Source organism: Engystomops pustulosus, chromosome 1, assembly GCF_040894005.1.
Source record: "Engystomops pustulosus chromosome 1, aEngPut4.maternal, whole genome shotgun sequence".
Lineage (NCBI taxonomy): Eukaryota > Metazoa > Chordata > Amphibia > Anura > Leptodactylidae > Engystomops > Engystomops pustulosus.
In genome coordinates, this window is record NC_092411.1 from 108,274,533 (window position 1) to 108,298,274 (window position 23,742).

Sequence of the window (23,742 nt, forward strand, 5' to 3'; positions counted from 1 at the left end):
AGGATCGGCCACATTGACAGTGGGTGACGTCAAGCACATCCCCACATCGCTGGAGGCGTGTATGGGTGTAGGTACTGAGGTGAGTATGATGTCTCCGGATCGTGTCTGGCAACATGGCAGGGTAAACATGATGATGTATGGGGAAGATAATACACCCCTGTACATCAATATGTACATAACCAGATAGTCTTGGTTATGGATACATACAATCAAAATCTGGATGCATCGGACTCAATATCTAGATGCATCAGTATGGCACAGTAAATGTGTCTATCAGTAACGGATACAAAATAAAGAGCAGTGGTGATTATAACAAATCGGGGGATATGTAATACTTTTTGTGATATCCAAGGAGATCACAGTAGAGAAGGTCTGGCTTAAATGAATGGTGCAAAAGAAATGTTATCATTTAAACCATCCGGTTTCACAGATTTCATACGAAAAATCCATTGGGCTTCCTTTCTTAGAATATTGTTATTCCAGTCCCCTCTTCTGGGAGATGGACGGATTTTCTCAATACCCTGAAATTTCAGGGCGTCCAGGTTGCCGCCATGGTATTTGTGGACGTGAATCGCCAGGGGTCTATCTTCTTTTCTTCTGATATTCCCAATGTGGTCCAGAATTCTAAGCCTGAATTCTTTGATGGTCTTCCCTACATAGTTCAAGGGACATGGACATGTGGCTACGTACACAACCCCCATAGTGCGACAATTGATGAATTCACGGTTCTGATAGGATATCCCCGTCGTGACACTACAGAAGGATTTGCTTTGGTTAATATATTTACATGCCCTGCAATCTCCACATCTATAGGTCCCCCTAATCCTATTTTTGTGGAGCCAGGTGTTGTCTGATGCGATCGGTGCTAGATGGCTGTGAACTAGCCGGTCGCCCAAATTCTTTCCCCTTCTGTAGGTAATTGCCGGATGGGTGTCAATTCTGCCTTTAAGATCACTGTCATGACAAAGGATACCCCAAAATTTTTTTAGTATCTTTTTCACTTCAGGGGCTTTGTCATCAAATGTTCCAATCAGTCTAATCTTATTGTCAGCATCCTCCTTTTGTCTAGGGGTCAGGAGAGAAGTTCTATCCAGACTCCTAGCGTGGCCTTTGGCCTCATCCAGAACATTTTCAGGGTACCCCCTTTTTAAAAATCTTTTCTTAAGATCTCCCGCCTTCCGGTCAAAATCAAGTTGTATGAGGGCTAGGGGTAACCTAAAATGAACGGTTACTTGTAAAGCGTTAAATGTAATAATGTACTGATAAGCCAGGCAAAAGATAACAAGGCAATATTGACTTGGCATGATAATTTGCCTTAACATCACCTGCAAAGCAATCAACATTTTATTGTTATATAAATAGCAATAGTCAATCAAATATATGCAAGGCAAGTCATCAAACTTATAATAAAACTAAAAAAAAACGAGGGGAGGAGTGACCATATAAACCATGACTTGGAATACATGTGATTTCAAACCTCTCCCCAGCAGTTGTTAAGCATAAATGCTCTTGCAAGTAACTAAGGAGCATGTAACTGAGGGAGCCAGTGCACTACATTTATCCAGGAATCTGCTGGCATGGAGCTGCTCGTTCAGCAGTTTTTTACTGCGCTGGGACTTATTTTATGCCTTCAACTTTTACTAAAATGTTTGGAATTTTCAAAGTACCTGTTTCCACGCCTATGGGGTGTATTGCCATCATCGTTTTTTCAAAGAATGGGAGAATGGGCAGGTAATGCTTTTCTTTTCCAAACTTGTGAATAACTAGTATAGGTATCTTTTTCTTTATAAATGCATTATTTTATTTTGTTATACATTTGACAACAATGTTTCGGTATTTAAGTGTAATATAAAAGTTTAATCTATGCTATCTATATTTCTGTTTTATTAAATATAGTGTATACATATGTACTTGTGTGTGTGCATATCAGAACATAAAACAGATCTATTATATCTTTAGATATATCATGTGCATATCTATCTCTCTATCTATCTCTCTCTCTATCTATCTATCTATCTATCTCATATCTATCTATCTCATATCTATCTATCTATCTATCTATCTATCTCATATCTATCTATCTATCTATCTATCTATCTATCTCATATCTATCTATCTCATATCTATCTATCTATCTATCTATCTATCTATCTATCTCCTATCTATCTATCTATCTATCTATCTATCTCATATCTATCTATCTCATATCTATCTATCTATCTATCTATCTATCTATCTATCTATCTATCTATCTATCTATATATATCTATCTATCCAAATTAACTTTAGCTCTAAATTATTCATGTCTGTTGATTAAATATAATTTAATTTAAATTAAATTAAATTAATTTAAATCAAGCTCTGTGTACAGCAGTGACTTGTGTCAAACCAATATGCAACACAGTATCAAAATAGTATACCTTTTTTCATACAGGCGGTCCCCTACTTAAAGGGAACCTACCACCCCGATTCTACCTATAAAGGTAGAAGGGGTGGTAGGTGGATGGATGGGACGTGAGGATAGCCCTTTTTTGGGCTAATCCTCACGTCCTGGGTGTCTTTTACAAAACTTTATTACATGTATATGCAAATTTTTTTATGCGGCTACTGGGGCGTGGAGTAGCCGGACATGAGGCTACTAGTCGCGGCTACTCCACGCCCCAGTAGCCGCGTTACTCCGCTTACCAGGCAATCTTCGGGTCCCCGGCTATTGCGCATGCGCAGTAGTTCAGGAGCCGTGCAGCCGAAGGCCTGCGTTCTGCGCGTTCGCAGAATGCAAGGGACCCGGACGAGGGCGCGCAGATTATCTGGTAGGCGGAGTAACGCGGCTACTTGGGCGTGGAGTAGCCGCGACTAGTAGCCTCATGTCCGGCTACTCCACGCCCCAGTAGCCGCATAAAAAAATTTGCATATACATGTAATAAAGTTTTGTAAAAGACACCCGGTACGTGAGGATTAGCCCAAAAAAGGGCTATCCTCACGTCCCATCCATCCACTTACCACCCCTTCTACCTCTATAGGTAGAATCGGGGTGGTAAGTGCCCTTTAAGGACACCCGACTTACAGACAACCCATAGTTACAGACAGACCCCTCTGACCTCAGGTGAAGCTCTCTGAATGCTTTACCATAGTTCCAGACTGCAATAATCAGCTGTAAGGTGTCTGTAATGAAGCTTTATTGATAATCCTTGGTCCCATTACAGTAAAAATGTTTAAACTCCAATTGTCACTGGGGCCAAAAATGTTTTTGTGTGGATTATAAAATATACAGTTTCGACTTACATACAAATTCAACTTAAGAACAAACCTCCAGACCCTATTTTGTATGTAACCCGGGGACTGCCTGCATATTGGCAGGACATGTAATTTTTTTTAGTTTTTTTTATTAATAAAATGTGTAGTTGGCTCCAAGTGTATATGTCAAAGTGATATATTGTGTATTCTGTTGTGTATAGGTGTATGTTTTTGGCATACCATTGCATTCTCCTGGGGTATACGTTTGTCAGGCTATATCAGGTTCTGCACATATCAAAATGAAGTGTGACTTGTGGTAACCCTGGACACTGCAGGAGAAATATGGTATTACACTGTGGCTTTTGGGTAGTAGCTATGCTGGCCAGAGGGCTCATAGTATTCCTATAATCAGTAAAGTGCTGTGGAATTTGATAGCGCTATACATATATATATTTTATGGGCACAATTTACACCTTATTGAGGAAACCCCTTTTTATGTTTTACAGTTTTTGCTGTAATAAAAATGTATGAATCGAACCTTCTAAAAGATATGTTTCGTTTAGTTCTATAAATAGTGTATAGAGATGATACTGCACTTTTACAACAGGTGCTTTTTTGAGCGTAGTACACATGAAATGAATCATTAAGGTGGAAAGTATGTTCTGTGGTATATTCACTGATGTCCTCATAAGCCCTCTTGATGTTCATTGGCGAGCTCTATAGCAACTAGGCACTTTAGTCTGGTGAAACATTTCTCTATTTGAAGCAAGTAAAGAAGGACACTTGTTCTTTTCAACAATACAGAGGTCCAGGTTTTTTTGTATAGCAGGGTTCGCCGCCTTTGACTGGCTTTTCGGTGGCCCTCATGTTCACTGACTTACTGATAAACTGTTGGCTGACTAGCATCAATAGTGTATACAATAGCAATATATTCAACATTGTTGTAATACATAAAATGGCTTCCCATTTGTCACTCAATCATGCAACAAAAATAAAGCAGCAAAAAAATAATCTGGATCTTGTAAAGCTTTATACAAAATCACAGAGAAGGAAATATCTATTTATTCTGCACAGTTGTACAGAGACTGTCTCTGTCTCCAGTTAGGTTCACTATCTAGTTTTCTTATTTCATACATTCATACTCTAGGGTCATAGCACTGGAATATCATGCAAGAAATAATCTGTATAGGAATTCCTGAGATGGAGATACAAAGCTAATGGAATGCTGCTTTTAGGGAATGGACACAGATGGACAGGTAGGATGGAAAGACATGAACATTGACCCTAAAGCTAGACCCCCAGCTGTCCCTATTTGCCCATCTTACCCTAAGTGGTAGATGACAACTTGATAATGTTTCAGAACTAACACGGAAGAACAGTTGTATGAATATGGATCAAAACCAAGAGGACAGTTCAGTGCAGAATCAAGAAACAAATGGATCGTCAGAAGGCAGGACATGAGCCAAATAATCTAAAATATGGAAGTGGCAGGCTCCAAGTAGAGATTGGGAAGTGGGCAAATGAGCACTTGTAAGTGGGCAGACAATTCTCTAATGAGACGCCCAGAAAGTGATTGGAGGAATCATCTGTCTATAACAGCTAGAACAAAGTCAACAGGAGACAGATGGATGTAGTGAAAATCAATTAGCACAGCAAGGAGTGGAATAAGACAGAGTTAAAATAAGTGAAGGAGAGAATGCAAAGTAATTGCAATATTACAGTTGGAAGCGCATCTTCTGCTTTAAATAACAAGCACAGGTGTTACAGCTAAGCTTGCAACTCCTTCAAGAACAAGTTTTAAAGTTTTTCACATTTACATTTTTTACTCCACTTCTTCCTCAAGCTGTAACTTTAAGATTTTTTTGTTTGCCAAGCTCAGTACAATTACAGAGTTAACAAATTTATATAGTTTAGTTATGTCTTAATACCTCTATTTTTAGTTTTATTTTAATATTTTTTCATTTTTAAACTTTTTTTCAGGCCCCCCTGGGTACTTAAACCTCTGATTACTTACATTACTATTGTATTACATTATATTGTGAATATAATAATAATAATAATAATCTTTATTTATATAGCGCCATCATATTCCGTAGCGCTTTATAAATCATAGGGGACAAATACAAATATAATAAAACATGACAGAGCACAAACATTCGTATGGAACAAAAGGAGTGAGGTCCCTGCTCGCAAGAGCTTACAGTTTATGAGGAAGAGTGGGGTGACACAAGAGGTAAAAGAATATTTAATGGTCAAGCCATTCTTCTTAAAGGAATAGAACAAAATATAATAAATGGAATTGCTGTTGCTTGACCCAGTCATCAGCCGTCATCTTATATACAAGGTCCAGGGTGAATGGGACTGCAGAGAAGTCTGGTGCCTGCTGGTTGCTGGATAACAGATGGGAGGAGGACACAGGACGGGTTAGTAAAAGAGTTAAAACTTCATGCAGTTAATGAGTGTTATAGGCTTGCCTAAAGGAATGGGTTTTAAGAGCATGTTTGAAATTTTGGAGGTTAGGCATTAGTCTAATAATCTGAGGCAGAGCATTCCATAGAATGGGTGCAGCAATAATGATTCCCAGATTTTATGTAAGTGGATCGGCGCCCTCCAATACGTCATGGTGTCTGCTAATGGGCATTTCAAGATGCAGCACTGTTAACCCGACTGCAGAATCTAAGAGCTACTTGCAGGTTTCAGCTGTGGCAGTCCTTGAGCCCTCTCCATATACCTCTGCACTTTTGAGTCTGCAGTGCGCTTGAATTTATGGCGTTACTAAACTTTTAATAACATTTTATATATCTATAATGCAGATGATAATAGTTATCTTCACTGACAGCTGAAGAAAAGAAGCTAATCCGGCTTCAAATGACTTAATTTATTACAGACAGTCACTGGATAATCTAATCTTCATGGATAGACTTTTCTTCTCACAGAGCTGAATTATAGAGTAAAATTTTCTCTAGGTAAGGAAAGAAGTTAATTTTTAGCTTTTTCAAACACGTCTTATCAAAGAAGAAGATAGTAGAAAAAATGTCAGCAAAACTGAAGTTTTTTTTTTCACAGACCGGCCCTTGACACACAGGTTCAGGGAGGCACCGGCAGTAGCCTACAACTAGAGATGAGCGAGCACTAAAATGCTCAAGTGCTCATTACTCAAGTCGAACTTTTTCGAGTGCTCATTTCGAATAACGAACCCCATTGAAGTCAATGGGAGACTCGAGTATTTTTCCAGGGGACCAAGGGTCTGCACAGGGAAGCTTGGCCTAAAACCTGGAAACCACAGAAAATGATGGAAACACCACGGAAATGGACAGGAAACAGCAGGGGCAGCATGCATGGATGCCTCTGAGGCTGCTTAATCGCACCATTATGCCAAAATTATGGGCAACAGCATGGCGATGACAGAGTGACCGAATGAGGCGAGATAGCATCCAAAACACCCAATAATAATAGAACAAAACGTGCAGAAGAAATCAGACAGCAACCACAGAAGATGATTGCTATGGCTAGTTTCTAACCTACACTGACAGCACACAAAAGGATTTTGTGCTGTGACTGAATGTGTCACTTTAACTTTTGAAAAACGCTAATGTAGCCCTAACAAGGGCTGTTGGGTTCTTGGAGAATCACTCCTGCCTAACAGTAATCTAATAGAACACCCTAACGCTATCCCTGACCAGCAGCAGCTCTATCCCTAACGGCATCCAGACAGAGAATGATCCGTGCAGCGCAGCCAGTGGCTAAAATATTCCAGGGTCACCTGATAAGGCAAGCCGACCACTGCTATCGACATGTAAGTGTACCATGTGATGTTGGGTGTACTGCAGAGTCTCCTGGCTTGTGACTGGCTCTACTTCGGGCCGCCAAAAATCTAAACGCTGGGAGATGACATTTTCTCGAGCAGGCAAAATACTCGTCCAAGCACCGAGAAGTTGCGAGTATGCTAATGCTCGAACGAGCATCAAGCTTGGATGAGTATGCTCGCTCATCTCTACCTACAACCCTTTACTCTTGCCTCAGTGAAACAGAGCTCAGACAGCCAGTTAGCATTGTCAGCAGCCTTTTGATAGATATAAACCCAGTCCATAGCAGGATTTATTTGGGGCTAGAAGTCAGATCAGGTAGAATAGAATAGAATAAAATAACAAGTGGATGTATTCCAAACACATCACAACATTTCTGCTTCTACATGAAGCCTTTGTCAAGAGATATATATATTAATGATAGCTTAGGCTCAGCAGTATGTTGGGTAGCTACAGTATGCTGCTGGTTCTGAATAAGATGCTTAAATAAACTCTTTTGGTGAAATTATTTTTTTCACAAATCCAGATAATAATTCTTATTTTCTAAATATTTTATGCCCACCATTCAATTAATTCAAAACACAACACACTCACCGGCCACTTTATTAGGTACACCATGCTAGTAACAGATTGGACCCCCTTTTGCCTTCAGAACTGCCTTAATTCTTCGTGGCATAGATTCAACAAGGTGCTGGAAGGATTTTGGTCCATATTGACATGATGGCATCACACAGTTGCAGCAGATTTGTCGGCTGCACATCCATGATGCGAATCTCCCGTTCCACCACATCCCAAAGATGCTCTATTGGATTGAGATCTGGTGACTGTGGAGGCCATTTGAGTACAGTGAACTCATTGTCATGTTCAAGAAACCAGTCTGAGATGATTCCAACTTTATGACATGGCGCATTATCCTGTTGAAAGTAGCCATCAGATGTTGGGTACATTGTGGTCATAAAGGGATGGACATGGTCAGCAACAATGCTCAATTGGTACCAAGGGGCCCAAAGAGTGCCAAGAAAATATTCCCCACACCATGACACCACCACCACCAGCCTGAACCGTTGATACAAGGCAGGATGGATCCATGCTTTCATGTTGTTGACGCCAAATTCTGACCCTACCATCCAAATGTCGCAGCAGAAATCGAGACTCATCAGACCAGGGAACGTTTTTCCAATCTTCTACTGTCCAATTTTCATGAGCTTGTGCAAATTGTAGCCTCAGTTTCCTGTTCTTAGCTGAAAGGAGTGGCACCCGGTGTGGTCTTCTGCTGCTGTAGCCCATCTGCCTCAAAGTTCGACGTACTGTGCGTTCAGAGATGCTGTTCTGCCTACCTTGTTTGTAACGGGTGGCGATTTGAGTCACTGTTGCCTTTCTATCAGCTCGAACCAGTCTGCCCATTCTCCTCTGACCTCTGGCATCAACAAGGCATTTCCGCCCACAGAACTGCCGCTCACTGGATGTTTTTTCTGTTTTGCACCATTCTCTGTAAACCCTAGAGATGGTTGTGCATGAAAATCCCAGTAGATTAGCAGTTTCTGAAATACTCAGACCAGCCCTTCTGGCACCAACAACCATGCCACATCCAAAGCACCCAAATCACCTTTCTTCCCCATACTGATACTCGGTTTGAACTGCAGGAGATTGTCTTGACCATGTCTACATGCCTAAATGCACTGAGTTGCTGCCATGTGATTGGCTGATTAGAAATTAAGTGTTAACGAGCAGTTGGACAGGTGTACCTAATAAAGTGGCCAGTGAGTGTATATACAATATTCTTTTTGCAAATATTTGTGCAAAATTCTTCTTTAGAGTAGTCACATACATTTACTGTGTGGATCAGCTGTTTGACCCCTTAAAGGGGTTTGCACATGTTCATGATGTTTTAGCTTCTATAACTCAGTGATGGTCAGTGGTAAAAGTTCAGAGCGTAGGCGGGGACTATCTAAGCAAACACTTTATGATTCCTCTGTGCTATGAGATTCTGTGTGCTGACAATGTGCTTAGATTATCAGAGTACAGATTTATATACACTTTCATTGAGCTTCTGAACATTCTATTGGTAACTGACACATAAAAAAAGACAGATGAGATAAAACAAAACAATGACACATTTCAGCTCTGCACAGACACGCAATAACACACAGAGTGCCTCCCTCCCCTGGTTAAAGACCTTATCTTATCTGTAGCTTGTTATTTTGTTACCCTGAGTATTATTTAAGAATCTTGTCTTCATGGGAATACCCCTTTAAGGACACAGCCAGTTTGTATGCTAAGGCTCAACCCTTTTTTTTTAAATCTGACCAGTGTCCCTTCCTGTGGTAATAACTTTTCAACACTACAACTTATTGAACTTAAGTGTTTTTGAGAATGTTTCACGTGACACATTGTAGTTTATGTGTCACTGTTATGTTTTTTGGAGGTAAAAATGTATTAATTTAGGTAAAATTTGAATTTTTTAGAAAACTTTCGCCATCTATTTCCATAATTTTGGATTTTTTAATGGATATCTTAAGGTACAAGCTTCCATCATACTTGTATCCCCTGATACGCGTGGGGTCTTCATCATACAGTAATGTAATCTGTGGCTTGTTGTTATTGAACTTTTGTAGAATAATTGATAGCAGTTTGCTCTAGGTAGTTTGACATTGTATCTGTGAAATATGTTATTGACTGTACTTACCGATTGCTATAGTAATTAGCACTGATGCTTCACTAGTCTCAGTTTACATTCATATTTGCTGTTGCTCAAAGACCTACCTAATATACTTATATACTGATCTGTTGCCATGTTCAGTAGGTTGGTTGAATTTGGTTCCTACTAGAGATGAGCGAACACTAAAATGCTCGGGTACTCGTTATTCGAGACGAACTTTTCCCGATGCTCGAGTGCTCGTCTCGAATAACGAACCCCATTGAAGTCAATGGGAGACTCGAGCATTTTTCAAGGGGACCAAGGCTCTGCACAGGGAAGCTTGGCCAAACACCTGGGAACCTCAGAAAAGGATGGAAACACCACGGAAATGGACAGGAAACAGCAGGGGCAGCATGCATGGATGCCTCTGAGGCTGCATAATCGCACCATTATGCCAAAATTATGGGCAACAGCATGGCCATGACAGAGTGACAGAATGAAGCTAGATAGCATCTAAAACATCCAATAATTGACCCTGACACTATAGGGGACGGCATGCAGAGGCAGCGGCAGCAGGCTAGAGAGTGTCATGGCGACATACCCTAAATGGACTCAGGCTTCAAACCAATGGGTGGCAGAGAGGAACCAAAGGAGGTGAGCAAGAAGCGCTCAAATAATATCGGTACATGATAAAAGTTTGCCAGTATATTTTGTGGATTACACAGCAGGGTGGCGACAAAGTTAACATGGAAGCCATGAAAACAACCCAAAATTCTGCCTGACACAGCTCGTTTGATAAGGGGACGATGTATGGAGGCAGTGAACTAGTAGTAGATTAAAGGTGCTGCAGTTAAAACTATGTTAGTTGGATCTTGGCATGGAGCTGGCGCTCCGCTGCCAGGCGAGCTTTCGCCAATCCAAGCCCCTGTCTATAGGCTACTCCCCAAACAGCACTTCTAAGAACCTTTTGTATAAGATCAAGTGTAGTAGCGTTCTTATAAGTTTAGGATATGGCGGGTGAGGGGAATGTAAACAGATGCGCAAGAAGCGCTGAAATAATATCCCTAAATGGTAAAAGTTTGCAAGTATATTTTGGGGATTACACAGCAGGGTGGCGACAAAGTTAACAACTTTGATGTGGAATGCCCTGTAATAGCTCTTGGGCGGTGTGCCTTTTATCGCCTAGGCTCAGCAGTTTCAGCACCGCCTGCTGTCGCTTAGCGACGGCACTGCTGCTGTGCCTAGAGCTACCGACTGATGGCGCCATGCCCACGGATGGTAATTCGGAGGAGGAGGTGGAGGAGGGGTGGGAGGAGGTATAGTAGGCCTTTGAGACCTGGACCGAGGTAGGCCCCGCAATTCTCTGCGTCGGCAGTATATGACCAGCCCCAGGGTCAGACTCGGTCCCAGCCTGCACCAAGTTAAGTGTAGTAGCGTTCTCATAAGTTTGGGATATGGCGGGTGAGGGGAATGTAAACAGATGCGCAAGAAGCGCATGATGCGCATGGAGCTGGCGTTCCGCTGCCAGGCGAGCTTTCGCCAATCCAAGCCCCTGTCTCTAGGCTACTCCCCAAACAGCACTTCTAAGAACCTTTTGTATAAGATCAAGTGTAGTAGCGTTCTTATAAGTTTAGGATATGCCGGGTGAGGGGAATGTAAACAGATGCGCAAGAAGCGCTGAAATAATATCCCTAAATGGTAAAAGTTTGCCAGTATATTTTGTGGATAACACAGCAGGGTGGCGACAAAGTTAACAACTTTGATGTGGAATCCATGAAAACAACCCAAATTTCTGCCTGACACACCTCGTTTGATAAAGGGACGATGTATGGAGGCAGCTATATGGACGACTTTTGGAGGTAGCAATGGAGACAACGTGTGGAGGCTGCTATGGAGACAATTTAATTTGGATAGTGCCTGTATGTGGCAGTCCCAAACATTTTTCAAACCAGAGGAGCAGGTAGGTGGCCCTCCAGTAAAATGGGATAGATTGAGTGCCTGTATGTGGCAGTCCCAAAAATGTTTCAAACCAGAGGAGCAGGTAGGTGGCCCTCCAGTAAAATGGAATAGATTGAGTGCCTGTATGTGGCAGTCCCAAAAATTGTTCAAACCAGAGGAGCAGGTAGGTGGCCCTGCAGTAAAATGGAATAGATTGAGTGCCTGTATGTGGCAGTCCCAAAAATTGTTCAAACCAGAGGAGCAGGTAGGTGGCCCTGCAGTAAAATGGAATAGATTGAGTGCCTGTATGTGGCAGTCCCAAAAATGTTTCAAACCAGAGGAGCAGGTAGGTGGCCCTGCAGTAAAATGGAATAGATTGAGTGCCTGTATGTGGCAGTCCCAAAAATTGTTCAAACCAGAGGAGCAGGTAGGTGGCCCTGCAGTAAAATGGAATAGATTGAGTGCCTGTATGTGGCAGTCCCAAAAATGTTTCAAACCAGAGGAGCAGGTAGGTGGCCCTCCAGTAAAATGGAATAGATTGAGTGCCTGTATGTGGCAGTCCCAAAAATTGTTCAAACCAGAGGAGCAGGTAGGTGGCCCTGCAGTAAAATGGAATAGATTGAGTGCCTGTATGTGGCAGTCCCAAAAATTGTTCAAACCAGAGGAGCAGGTAGGTGGCCCTGCAGTAAAATGGAATAGATTGAGTGCCTGTATGTGGCAGTCCCAAAAATTGTTCAAACCAGAGGAGCAGGTAGGTGGCCCTGCAGTAAAATGGAATAGATTGAGTGCCTGTATGTGGCAGTCCCAAAAATTGTTCAAACCAGAGGAGCAGGTAGGTGGCCCTGCAGTAAAATGGAATAGATTGAGTGCCTGTATGTGGCAGTCCCAAAAATTGTTCAAACCAGAGGAGCAGGTAGGTGGCCCTGCAGTAAAATGGAATAGATTGAGTGCCTGTATGTGGCAGTCCCAAAAATTGTTCAAACCAGAGGAGCAGGTAGGTGGCCCTGCAGTAAAATGGAATAGATTGAGTGCCTGTATGTGGCAGTCCCAAAAATTGTTCAAACCAGAGGAGCAGGTAGGTGGCCCTGCAGTAAAATGGAATAGATTGAGTGCCTGTATGTGGCAGTCCCAAAAATTGTTCAAACCAGAGGAGCAGGTAGGTGGCCCTGCAGTAAAATGGAATAGATTGAGTGCCTGTATGTGGCAGTCCCAAAAATGTTTCAAACCAGAGGAGCAGGTAGGTGGCCCTGCAGTAAAATGGAATAGATTGAGTGCCTGTATGTGGCAGTCCCAAAAATTGTTTCAAACAGAGGACCGGGTAGGTGGCCCTCCAGAAAAATTAAATGCATGAAGTACTATAGCAAGAGCCAGTGGGCCCTGTCAAAAAATAGCCAGTTTCCTCTGCTTTACTGTACAAAGAGGAGGAGAAGGAGGAAAATGAGGAGGAGGAGTGGATCAATTATTCAGGTTGAGCTTCCTTCACCTGGTGGAGATTGGAAATTCTGAGAAATCCAGCCTTTATTCATTTTAATAAGCGTCAGCCTGTCAGCGCTGTCAGTCGACAGGCGTGTACGCTTATCGGTGATGATGCCACCAGCTGCACTGAAAACCCGCTCGGACAAGACGCTAGCGGCAGGGCAGGCAAGAACCTCCAAGGCGTAGAGCGCCAGTTCGTGCCACATGTCCAGCTTTGAAACCCAGTAGTTGTAGGGAGCTGTGTGATCATTTAGGACGATGGTATGGTCAGCTACGTACTCCCTCACCATCTTTCTGTAAAGATCAGCCCTACTCTGCCGAGACTGGGGACAGGTGACAGTGTCTTGCTGGGGTGACATAAAGCTGGCAAAAGCCTTGTAAAGCGTACCCTTGCCAGTGCTGGACAAGCTGCCTGCTCGCCTACTCTCCCTCGCTACTTGTCCCGCAGAACTACGCACTCTGCCGCTAGCGCTGTCAGAAGGGAAATACTGTTTCAGCTTGTGCACCAGGGCCTGCTGGTATTCATGCATTCTCACACTCCTTTCCTCTCCAGGGATGAGAGTGGGAAGATTTTGCTTGTACCGTGGGTCCAGGAGAGTGAACACCCAGTAATCGGTGCTGGAATAAATTCTTTGAACGCGAGGGTCACGGGATAGGCAGCCTAGCATGAAATCTGCCATATGCGCCAGAGTACCAACGCGTAAGAATTCACTCCCCTCACTGGCCTGACTGTCCATTTCCTCCTCCTCCAACTCCTCCAACTCCTCTTCTTCTGCCCATACACGCTGAACAGTGAAGGACTCAACAATGGTCCCCTCTTGTGTCTCGCCAACATTCTCCTCCTCTTCCTCCTCATCCTCCTCCACCTCCACCTCCTCCGATATGCGCTGAGAAACAGACCTCAGGGTGCTTTGGCTATCAACAAGGGAATATTCTTCCCCCGTCTCTTGTGACGAGCGCAAAGCTTCCGACTTCATGCTGACCAGAGAGTTTTTCAACAGGCCAAGCAGCGGGATGGTGAGGCTGATGATGGCGGCATCGCCACTGACCATCTGTGTTGACTCCTCAAAGTTACTCAGCACCTGACAGATATCAGACATCCACGTCCACTCCTCATTGTAGACTTGAGGAAGCTGACTGACCTGACTACCAGTTCTGGTGGAAGTTGACATCTGGCAGTCTACAATCGCTCTGCGCTGCTGGTAAACTCTGGATAACATGGTCAGTGTTGAATTCCACCTCGTGGGCACGTCGCACAACAGTCGGTGAGCGGGCAGTTGGAGGCGGCGCTGCGCTGCCCTGAGAGTGGCAGCATCTGGGCTGGACTTCCTGAAATGCGCACAGATGCGGCGCACCTTCGTGAGCAAATCAGACAGATTGGGGTATGTCTTGAGGAAACGCTGCACTATCAGATTTAACACATGGGCCAGGCATGGCACATGTGTCAGTCTGCCGAGTTGCAGAGCCGCCACCAGGTTACGGCCGTTGTCACACACAACCATTCCCGGCTTGAGGTTCAGCGGTGCCAGCCACAGATCAGTCTGCGCCGTGATGCCCTGTAATAGCTCTTGGGCGGTGTGCCTTTTGTCGCCTAGGCTCAGCAGTTTGAGCACCGCCTGCTGTCGCTTAGCGACGGCACTGCTGCTGTGCCTAGAGCTACCGACTGATGGCGCCGTGCCCACGGATGGTAGTTCGGAGGAGGAGGTGGAGGAGGGGTGGGAGGAGGAGGAGGCATAGTAGGCCTGAAACACCTGGACCGAGGTAGGCCCCGCAATCCTCGGCGTCGGCAGTATATGAGCAGCCCCAGGGTCAGACTCGGTCCCAGCCTCCACCAAGTTAACCCAATGTGCCGTCAGCGATATATAGTGGCCCTGCCCGGCAGCACTCGTCCACGTGTCCGTGGTCAGGTGGACCTTGTCAGAAACGGCGTTGGTCAGGGCACGGATGATGTTGTCTGACACGTGCTGGTGCAGGGCTGGGACGGCACATCGGGAAAAGTAGTGGCGGCTGGGGACCGAATACCGAGGGGCGGCCGCCGCCATGAGGTTGCGAAAGGCCTCGGTCTCTACTAGCCTATAGGGCAGCATCTCCAGGCTAAGCAATCTGGAGATGTGCACATTAAGGGCTTGGGCGTGCGGGTGGGTTGCACTATATTTGCGTTTCCGCTCCAGCGTCTGGGGTATGGAGAGCTGAACGCTGGTGGATGCTGTGGAGGATCGTGGAGGCGACGATGGGGTTTTTGTGCCAGGGTCCTGGGCAGGGGGCTGACTAGCAGCTGACACAGGGGAAGGAGCAGTGGTGTGCACGGCCGGAGGTGAACGGGCTTGTTGCCACTGAGTGGGGTGCTTAGCATTCATATGCCTGCGCATACTGGTGGTAGTTAAGCTAGTAGTGGTGGAACCCCTGCTGAGCCTGGTTTGGCAAATGTTGCACACCACAGTCCGTCGGTCATCCGGTGTTTCCTTAAAGAACCTCCACACTTCTGAAGATCTAGCCCTCGCCGCAAGAGCCCTCACCACGGGAGCTTCACTAGTTGACAGTGGCGCTGATGCACCAGCTCTGGCCCTGCCTCTCCGTCTGGCCCCACCACTGCCTCTTCCAACCTGTTCAGGTCGAGGACTCTCCTCCGTCTCAGAAGCACTGTGTTCACCCGGCCTCTCAACCCAGCTTGGGTCTGTCACCTCATCATCCTCCGATCCCTCAGTCTGCTCCCCCCTCGGACTTCCTGCCCTGACAACAACTTCCCCACTGTCTGACAACCGTGTCTCCTCATCGTCGGACACCTCTTTACACACTTCCACTACGTCAAGAAGGTCATCATCACCCACAGACTGTGACTGGTGGAAAACCTGGGCATCGGAAAATTGCTCAGCAGCAACCGGACAAGTGGTTTGTGACTGTGGGAAGGGTCCAGAAAACAGTTCCTCAGAGTATGCCGGTTCAAATGCCAAATTTTCCTGGGAGGGGGCAGACTGGGGGGAGGAGGCTGAGGTGCAGGAGCTGGAGGAGTGGCGATTTCGGTGACATGGGTGGACTGCGTGGAAGACTGACTGGTGGTGGACAAATTGCTCGAAGCATTGTCAGCAATCCACGACATCACCTGTTCGCACTGTTCTGGCCTCAACAGTGCTCTACCACGAGTCCCAGTAACTTCAGACATGAACCTAGGGAGTGTAGCTCTGCGGCGTTCCCCTGCTCCCTCATCAGCAGGTGGTGTCTCACCCCGCCCAGGACCACGGCCTCTGACCCCTGCAGTAGTTGGACGCCCACGTCCCCGCCCTCGTCCTCTACCCCTAGCCCTCGGGTTAAACATTTTTAAAATGAGAGTTATAACTTTATTTTTTTTTTTTTACTTTTTTTTGTTTTTTTTTGTGTTTTTTTTTTTTTTTTGTGTTTTTTGTTTTTTTTTGAGTTTTTAAAACCAAACAATGCTATCCTATTGCTATGGCTATTTTCTAGCCAAGTATCAAAGCACACTACTATGCCAGATGAGATGACACTGAGTTATTGGCTAATAGAAATCCAACCCCTACTGAATTTTGCCACTTCGGCCTTTGCTATGGATATGTGCGCCACTAAGCGCAGAACACAGCGGTCGCAAGTCTCACTACAAATTGCTCAGAATTGGCAAGTACATGCACTGCAGAAACTACAGCCACCAGCAGATCAACCAGAAATCAAATATATAGAACGCTACTGTAGGCTTCAAGAAGCTGTTTGTATTCTCCTATGGCTATTTTCTAGCCAAGTATCAAAGGAAGCACAGTACTATGCCAGATGAGATGACACTGAGTTATTGCCTAATAGAAATCCAACCCCTACTGAATTTTGCCACTTCGGCCTTTGCTATGGATATGTGCGCCACTAAGCGCAGAACACAGCGGTCGCAAGTCTCACTACAAATTGCTCAGAATTGGCAAGTACATGCACTGCAGAAACTACAGCCACCAGCAGATCAACCAGAAATCAAATATATAGAACGCTACTGTAGGCTTCAAGAAGCTGTTTGTATTCTCCTATGGCTATTTTCTAGCCAAGTATCAAAGGAAGCACAGTACTATGCCAGATGAGATGACACTGAGTTATTGCCTAATAGAAATCCAACCCCTACTGAATTTTGCCACTTCGGCCTTTGCTATGGATATGTGCGCCACTAAGCGCAGAACACAGCGGTCGCAAGTCTCACTACAAATTGCTCAGAATTGGCAAGTACATGCACTGCAGAAACTACAGCCACCAGCAGATCAACCAGAAATCAAATATATAGAACGCTACTGTAGGCTTCAAGAAGCTGTTTGTATTCTCCTATGGCTATTTTCTAGCCAAGTATCAAAGGAAGCACAGTACTATGCCAGATGAGATGACACTGAGTTATTGGCTAATAGAAATCCAACCCCTACTGAATTTTGCCACTTCGGCCTTTGCTATGGATATGTGCGCCACTAAGCGCAGAACACAGCGGTCGCAAGTCTCACTACAAATTGCTCAGAATTGGCAAGTACATGCACTGCAGAAACTACAGCCACCAGCAGATCAACCAGAAATCAAATATATAGAACGCTACTGTAGGCTTCAAGAAGCTGTTTGTATTCTCCTATGGCTATTTTCTAGCCAAGTATCAAAGGAAGCACAGTACTATGCCAGATGAGATGACACTGAGTTATTGCCTAATAGAAATCCAACCCCTACTGAATTTTGCCACTTCGGCCTTTGCTATGGATATGTGCGCCACTAAGCGCAGAACACAGCGGTCGCAAGTCTCACTACAAATTGCTCAGAATTGGCAAGTACATGCACTGCAGAAACTACAGCCACCAGCAGATCAACCAGAAATCAAATATATAGAACGCTACTGTAGGCTTCAAGAAGCTGTTTGTATTCTCCTATGGCTATTTTCTAACCAAGTATCAAAGGAAGCACAGTACTATGCCAGATGAGATGACACTGAGTTATTGCCTAATAGAAATCCAACCCCTACTGAATTTTGCCACTTCGGCCTTTGCTATGGATATGTGCGCCACTAAGCGCAGAACACAGCGGTCGCAAGTCTCACTACAAATTGCTCAGAATTGGCAAGTACATGCACTGCAGAAACTACAGCCACCAGCAGATCAACCAGAAATCAAATATATAGAACGCTACTGTAGGCTTCAAGAAGCTGTTTGTATTCTCCTATGGCTATTTTCTAGCCAAGTATCAAAGGAAGCACACTACTATGCCAGATGAGATGACACTGAGTTATTGCCTAATAGAAATCCAACCCCTACAGAATTTTCCCACTTCGGTCTTTGCTATGGATATGTGTGCCACTAAGAGCTAAACACAACGGTAGCAAGTCCCCCTGCTAATTCCTCACAAAATGGTAAAAGATGCAAATTAAAATAAAAAAAGTAGAACGTTATTGTAGCCCTAAGAAGGGCTGTTGGGTTCTTTGAGAATCACTCCTGCCTAACAGTAAGCTAATAGAACACCCTAACGCTTTCCCTGACCAGCAGCAGCTCTCTCCCTAGCGGCATCCAGAGACAGAATGATCCGAGCAGCGCGGCCAGCGGCTAGTCTATCCCAGGGTCACCTGATCTGGCCAGCCAACCACTGCTATCGACGTGTAAGGGTACCACGTCATGCTGGGTGGAGTGCAGAGTCTCCTGGCTTGTGATTGGCTCTGTTTCTGGCCGCCAAAAAGCAAAACGGCGGGAGCTGCCATTTTCTCGAGCGGGCGAAGTATTCGTCCGAGTAACGAGCAGTTTCGAGTACCCTAATGCTCGACCGAGCATCAAGCTCGGACGAGCATGTTCGCTCATCTCTAGTTCCTACCCTATATTGTTTTTGGGTTTTTAAATGTTTTTATATGTAATTTTCAGAATAAAATAAACATATTTTCCTATTTACACATCTCCATTTTTCTGTAGATTTATTGCAGAAGGGAATTAGTGCCATTGGGTTTTTGACAGGCCGATTTGGCTACAAATGTTTTTAGGCGCCACAAAGTACTTTCAGAGTACCAGTACAATAGAAAACTCAAAAATTACACGATTTTGGAAACTACACCCCTCAAAGAATTTATCTAGGGATGCAATGGGCATTTTAATCCCCAAGGTGTTGGCAAAAATTTAATTCAAAGTAAATGGTGCAACGTAAAAATTGAAATTTTTTTTGTTAAATGTATAATTTTAGTGCCAAATTGTCAGGTTCGCTAGGGAGATTGCTGGGACTTCTGGTTCTTCTGGTGGTACCAGCAGCGTTCTCCGAACCCCGGCGCGTATCCGCGCAAACTCCACCTCTCGTCCTGGGCAGCGGCTGCTAAGATCTCGCGCTGTCTAGGAGTGGCTGGGACTTTGAACCTCTGCTTGGTGCTTGGTTGTTTCTGCACCATGAGGGGTTAATTCCCAGATGCTGTCCAGCACCTATCAGGTTCTGGAGGTGGAGTTCTGGCTGCATAAATTGCAGCTTCACTAGTCACCAGTGCCAGTGTTTGAAAATCCCTTTCTCCACCTGGTTGCTGCTAGTTTGTATTGCTCTGTATCTGTATCTATATTGTTGCTAACTCGGCTAGTTTTGGACTTTGACTCTTGCTTACTGATTCTGCTTTTGACGTACCCTCTAGTTGTGACTCCGGCTTGTTTACGATTCTTTTTTGTTTTATGTTTGTCAGTCTGTTTGTGTTCCCCTTCCCGCACTTACCCAGAATATTTCGAGTCTTCAAGTAGTCGCCCCACGGTTTAGCGTGGGGGGGCTATAGGAAGGGACAGAGGTTGGGGCAAGCTCAGGGCACACTATCCCCTGTCTTTTGTGTACCAATCCTAACAGAAACACTGGCCACACATAGGTCTGCATCCTGTATCCGACCTGCTACATTCTCTCCTTCCATGGAGCCTTTGTCAGCTGTGGTCGCTCAGGTCCAGACCCTAACTCAGCTTGTTCAGGATCTAGCTTCCCGTCTCCAAATTCAGGAATCTATGCAGGTTCCACGGCAGACATCACCGCAGGATCCACTGCCACCCACGCCTGAACCTAAGGTTCCTCTCCCTGACGTGTTTTTTGGTGACCGTAAGAAATTTTTTTCATTTCGGGAGGGCTGTAAACTTTACTTTTCTTTACGCCCTCGTTCATCGGGCACAGAGATTCAAAGGGTGGGCGTGGTAATTTCCCTGTTGCGTGGGGATCCGCAAAATTGGGCTTTTTCTCTCCCACCTGACTCTCCATCCCGTTCTTCTCTTGACGCTTTTTTTTCTGCTTTAGGCCAGATTTATGACGAACCTGACCGGCGAGCACTTGCAGTTTCCCACCTTAGATCTCTGTGTCAGGGAAAACGGACAGCAGAAGATTATTGTGCCCAGTTCAGACAGTATGTGACTGACTCTCAATGGAATGACTGCGCCCTAAAAGACCAATTTATGTCCGGACTGTCAGACAGAGTACAGGACTTAGTCTTAGCTTATGCCGAGCCTCAGACATTAGATGATGCTATGACTCTGGTCATCCGAGTTGATCGTCGCCTAAGATCCAGGCGATCACCTCGGGTGTCCTCGGACTGTCAGCCAGCGGCCAGTCCGTCTCCAGGTAGTCCAGAATTGGAATCCATGGAGCTGGATAGCATCTCTCCTGCACAGCGGAAGCAACATCGAATAAGACGCCATCTATGTTTCTACTGTGGAAGTCCTGATCATCAGATCAACACCTGTTCCAAGAGGCAGCAGCAGGAAAACTTCCGCTCCTAAGCAGTAGTCGGGGGGACTGCTTAGGAGCTCAGGTACTCCCTATTGTGTCTAGAATGTATTTACCTTGTACGGTTAAGTTTCAGTCTGTTTCCTGCACTGGTCGCGCCTTTTTGGATTCAGGTGCTGCGACTAATTTAATCGATTATAATTTTGTCTCTCAGTTTTGCATGTCATTGATTCCATTGTCCACTCCTATCCAGATGTCGGGTGCGGATTTGACCCCTCTACAGGCAGGGTTGATCAAATTCCTAACCCCGCAGATAAAGCTTATGGTAGGAGCTATGCATGAAGAATGGTGTTCTTTTCTAGTTATGGAAAACCTGTCTGAAAATGTCATTCTTGGTCTACCCTGGCTCCGGATCCATAATCCGGTAATTAATTGGGAAACTCTGGAGCTGGTTCATTGGGGTCCTCTCTGTAAGGAGCACCTGACCAGAGTTTCACTATGTACAGTAGTGACGGAAGATCAGGGTCTTCCAAGTTTTCTCTCGGACTACTCAGATGTGTTTTCAAAACCCTTGTCCCAAGTCCTTCCTCCTCACAGGGAGTTTGATTGTAAAATTGACCTTCTTCCTGATGCTAGATTGCCAAAGGGTCGTATATATAACTTGTCGGTACCAGAACGGGAGGCACTGAAGAGTTATATTGATGAGAGTTTGGCAATCGGACATATTCGTCCCTCTGAGTCGCCCACTGGGGCCGGGTTCTTTTTTGTTGAGAAAAAAGATGGTGGTTTACGGCCGTGTATTGACTATCGAGAATTAAATAAGATAACGGTAAAAAACTCAGGTCCCCTCCCCTTGATCCCGGATCTCTTAAATCAGGTTTCTGGGGCCCAAGTTTTCTCTAAATTAGATCTCAGAGGGGCTTATAACCTGATTCGGGTCCGAGAAGGGGATGAGTGGAAAACCGCATTTAATACACCTTTGGGGCACTTTGAATACCTGGTTATGCCCTTTGGTTTGAGTAATGCCCCAGCGGTTTTTCAAGGCTTTATGAACTCCATTTTTCATGATTACATCGGTGTGTTTATGGTGGTGTATCTAGACGATATTTTGATTTTTTCTCCTGATATGGTTTCTCACCAGCAACATCTCCGCCAAGTACTTACCAGGTTGCGCAAAAACCACCTCTTCGCTAAGCTGGAAAAGTGTGTTTTTTGCGTCCAGAAGGTTTCCTTCTTAGGTTATGTTGTGACTCCCTCTGATGTACAGATGGATCCGAGTAAGGTTCAGGCGCTCACGGACTGGGTTCGGCCTACCAATCTTAAGGCCCTACAACGATTTTTAGGTTTCGCTAACTATTATCGGAACTTTATAAAGAACTTTTCTGTGATCGCCAAACCCCTCACGGATCTAACCCGTAAGGGTGCTGATCCAAACAACTGGTCCCCTGCCGCTTGCTCAGCGTTTGAAACTTTAAAAGCGGCATTCTCGTCAGCCCCAGTTTTGGTTCAACCTGACCTCTCTCTACCGTTTGTTGTGGAGGTTGATGCCTCCGAGGTAGGAGTAGGTGCAGTGTTGTCTCAGGGGTCCTCCACTCTCACCAGACTTAGGCCCTGTGCATATTTCTCTAGAAAGTTTTCCTCTTGTGAGAGGAATTATGATATTGGTAATCGAGAGCTCCTTGCCATTAAGTGGGCATTTGAAGTCTGGCGACACTTTTTGGAAGGAGCTCTTCATCCGATAACTGTGCTCACAGATCATAAGAACTTAGTATATTTGGATACTGCTAAGCGTTTGAACTCACGTCAGGCTAGGTGGGCCTTGTTTTTCTCTCGCTTTAATTTCGTGGTCACCTACCGACCTGGGTCAAAAAATGTGAAGGCTGATGCCTTGTCCCGTAGCTTCGGGACTCCTGAGCTTCCAGCGACTACGGACAGTAATATTTTGTCTCCAGGTGTTGTGTTGGCAGCTGTCTCCTCCCACCTCTCCTCTCAAATTTTAGCAGGACAAAAATCTGCACCCAAAGACCTTCCGGAAGGCAAATTATTTGTTCCTCTTTCTTGTCGTTTGAGAGTGTTGGAGGAGACGCATTGCTCAGTATTGGCAGGTCATCCGGGAATGCGGAGTACCTTGGATCTCTTAAAGAGAAGTTACTGGTGGCCTCACATGACTAATGATGTGCACGCATTTGTCCAAGCCTGTCAGGTCTGTGCGCGAGGAAAGACTCCCAGGAGACGTCCTGAGGGGCCTCTTCTTCCGCTTCCAGTTCCCACCAGGCCATGGTCTAAAGTGTCAATGGATTTTGTCACTGATCTGCCAGCATCTCAAGGCTATACAGTGATTTGGGTGGTAGTGGACCGTTTCTCCAAGATGGGACACTTTGTTCCATTAAAAAAGTTACCTTCAGCTGAAGAATTGGCTGATTTGTTTATACAGAACATTGTACGCCTCCATGGTATACCAGATGATATTGTGTCTGATAGGGGCGTACAATTTGTTTCCAAATTTTGGCGAGCATTTTGTTCTAGACTGGAAGTTAATCTGTCGTTCTCCTCAGCGTTTCATCCTGAGTCTAATGGTCAGTCCGAGAGAATGAATCAGGAGATGATTCAATATCTGCGACTCTTTGTCTCGGACAGTCAGGACCAGTGGGTGAAATTCCTTCCGTTGGCAGAATTTGCTATTAATAACCACTGTAGTTCGTCCACACAGGTATCTCCGTTTTTCTGCAATTATGGTTTTCATCCACGTTTCTCTTTTTCATCTGTGCCTGTCTCTAATATTCCTCGAGCGGAAGCCATTACATCCAAGTTGCGCTCGCTCTGGTCACAAGTTCGGGAGAATATTCAGAGGGCACAAAATTCTATGGTCCAACAAACTGAAAGAAGGCGCACTAAATCTGATACGTTTGTGGTGGGGGATAAAGTGTGGTTATCAACAAAAAACCTTAAATTGAAGGTCCCCTCTTTGAAGTTTGCGCCCAGGTT

The 23,742-nt window shown here is 44.9% G+C and overlaps 1 protein-coding gene across 1 annotated transcript in view; it reads left to right on the top strand.

Moving 5' to 3' along the window:
• Positions 1-1,491: 1,491 nt before the first annotated feature.
• Positions 1,492-23,742, top strand: part of HSD17B3 (hydroxysteroid 17-beta dehydrogenase 3) — an 88,436-nt gene continuing 66,185 nt past the window's right edge. Inside the window, exon 1 of the mRNA XM_072150831.1 lies at positions 1,492-1,731. Within this exon, the coding sequence (XP_072006932.1) occupies positions 1,578-1,731 (154 nt within the window). The 5' untranslated portion in view covers positions 1,492-1,577. The remainder of the gene's footprint in view (positions 1,732-23,742) is intronic.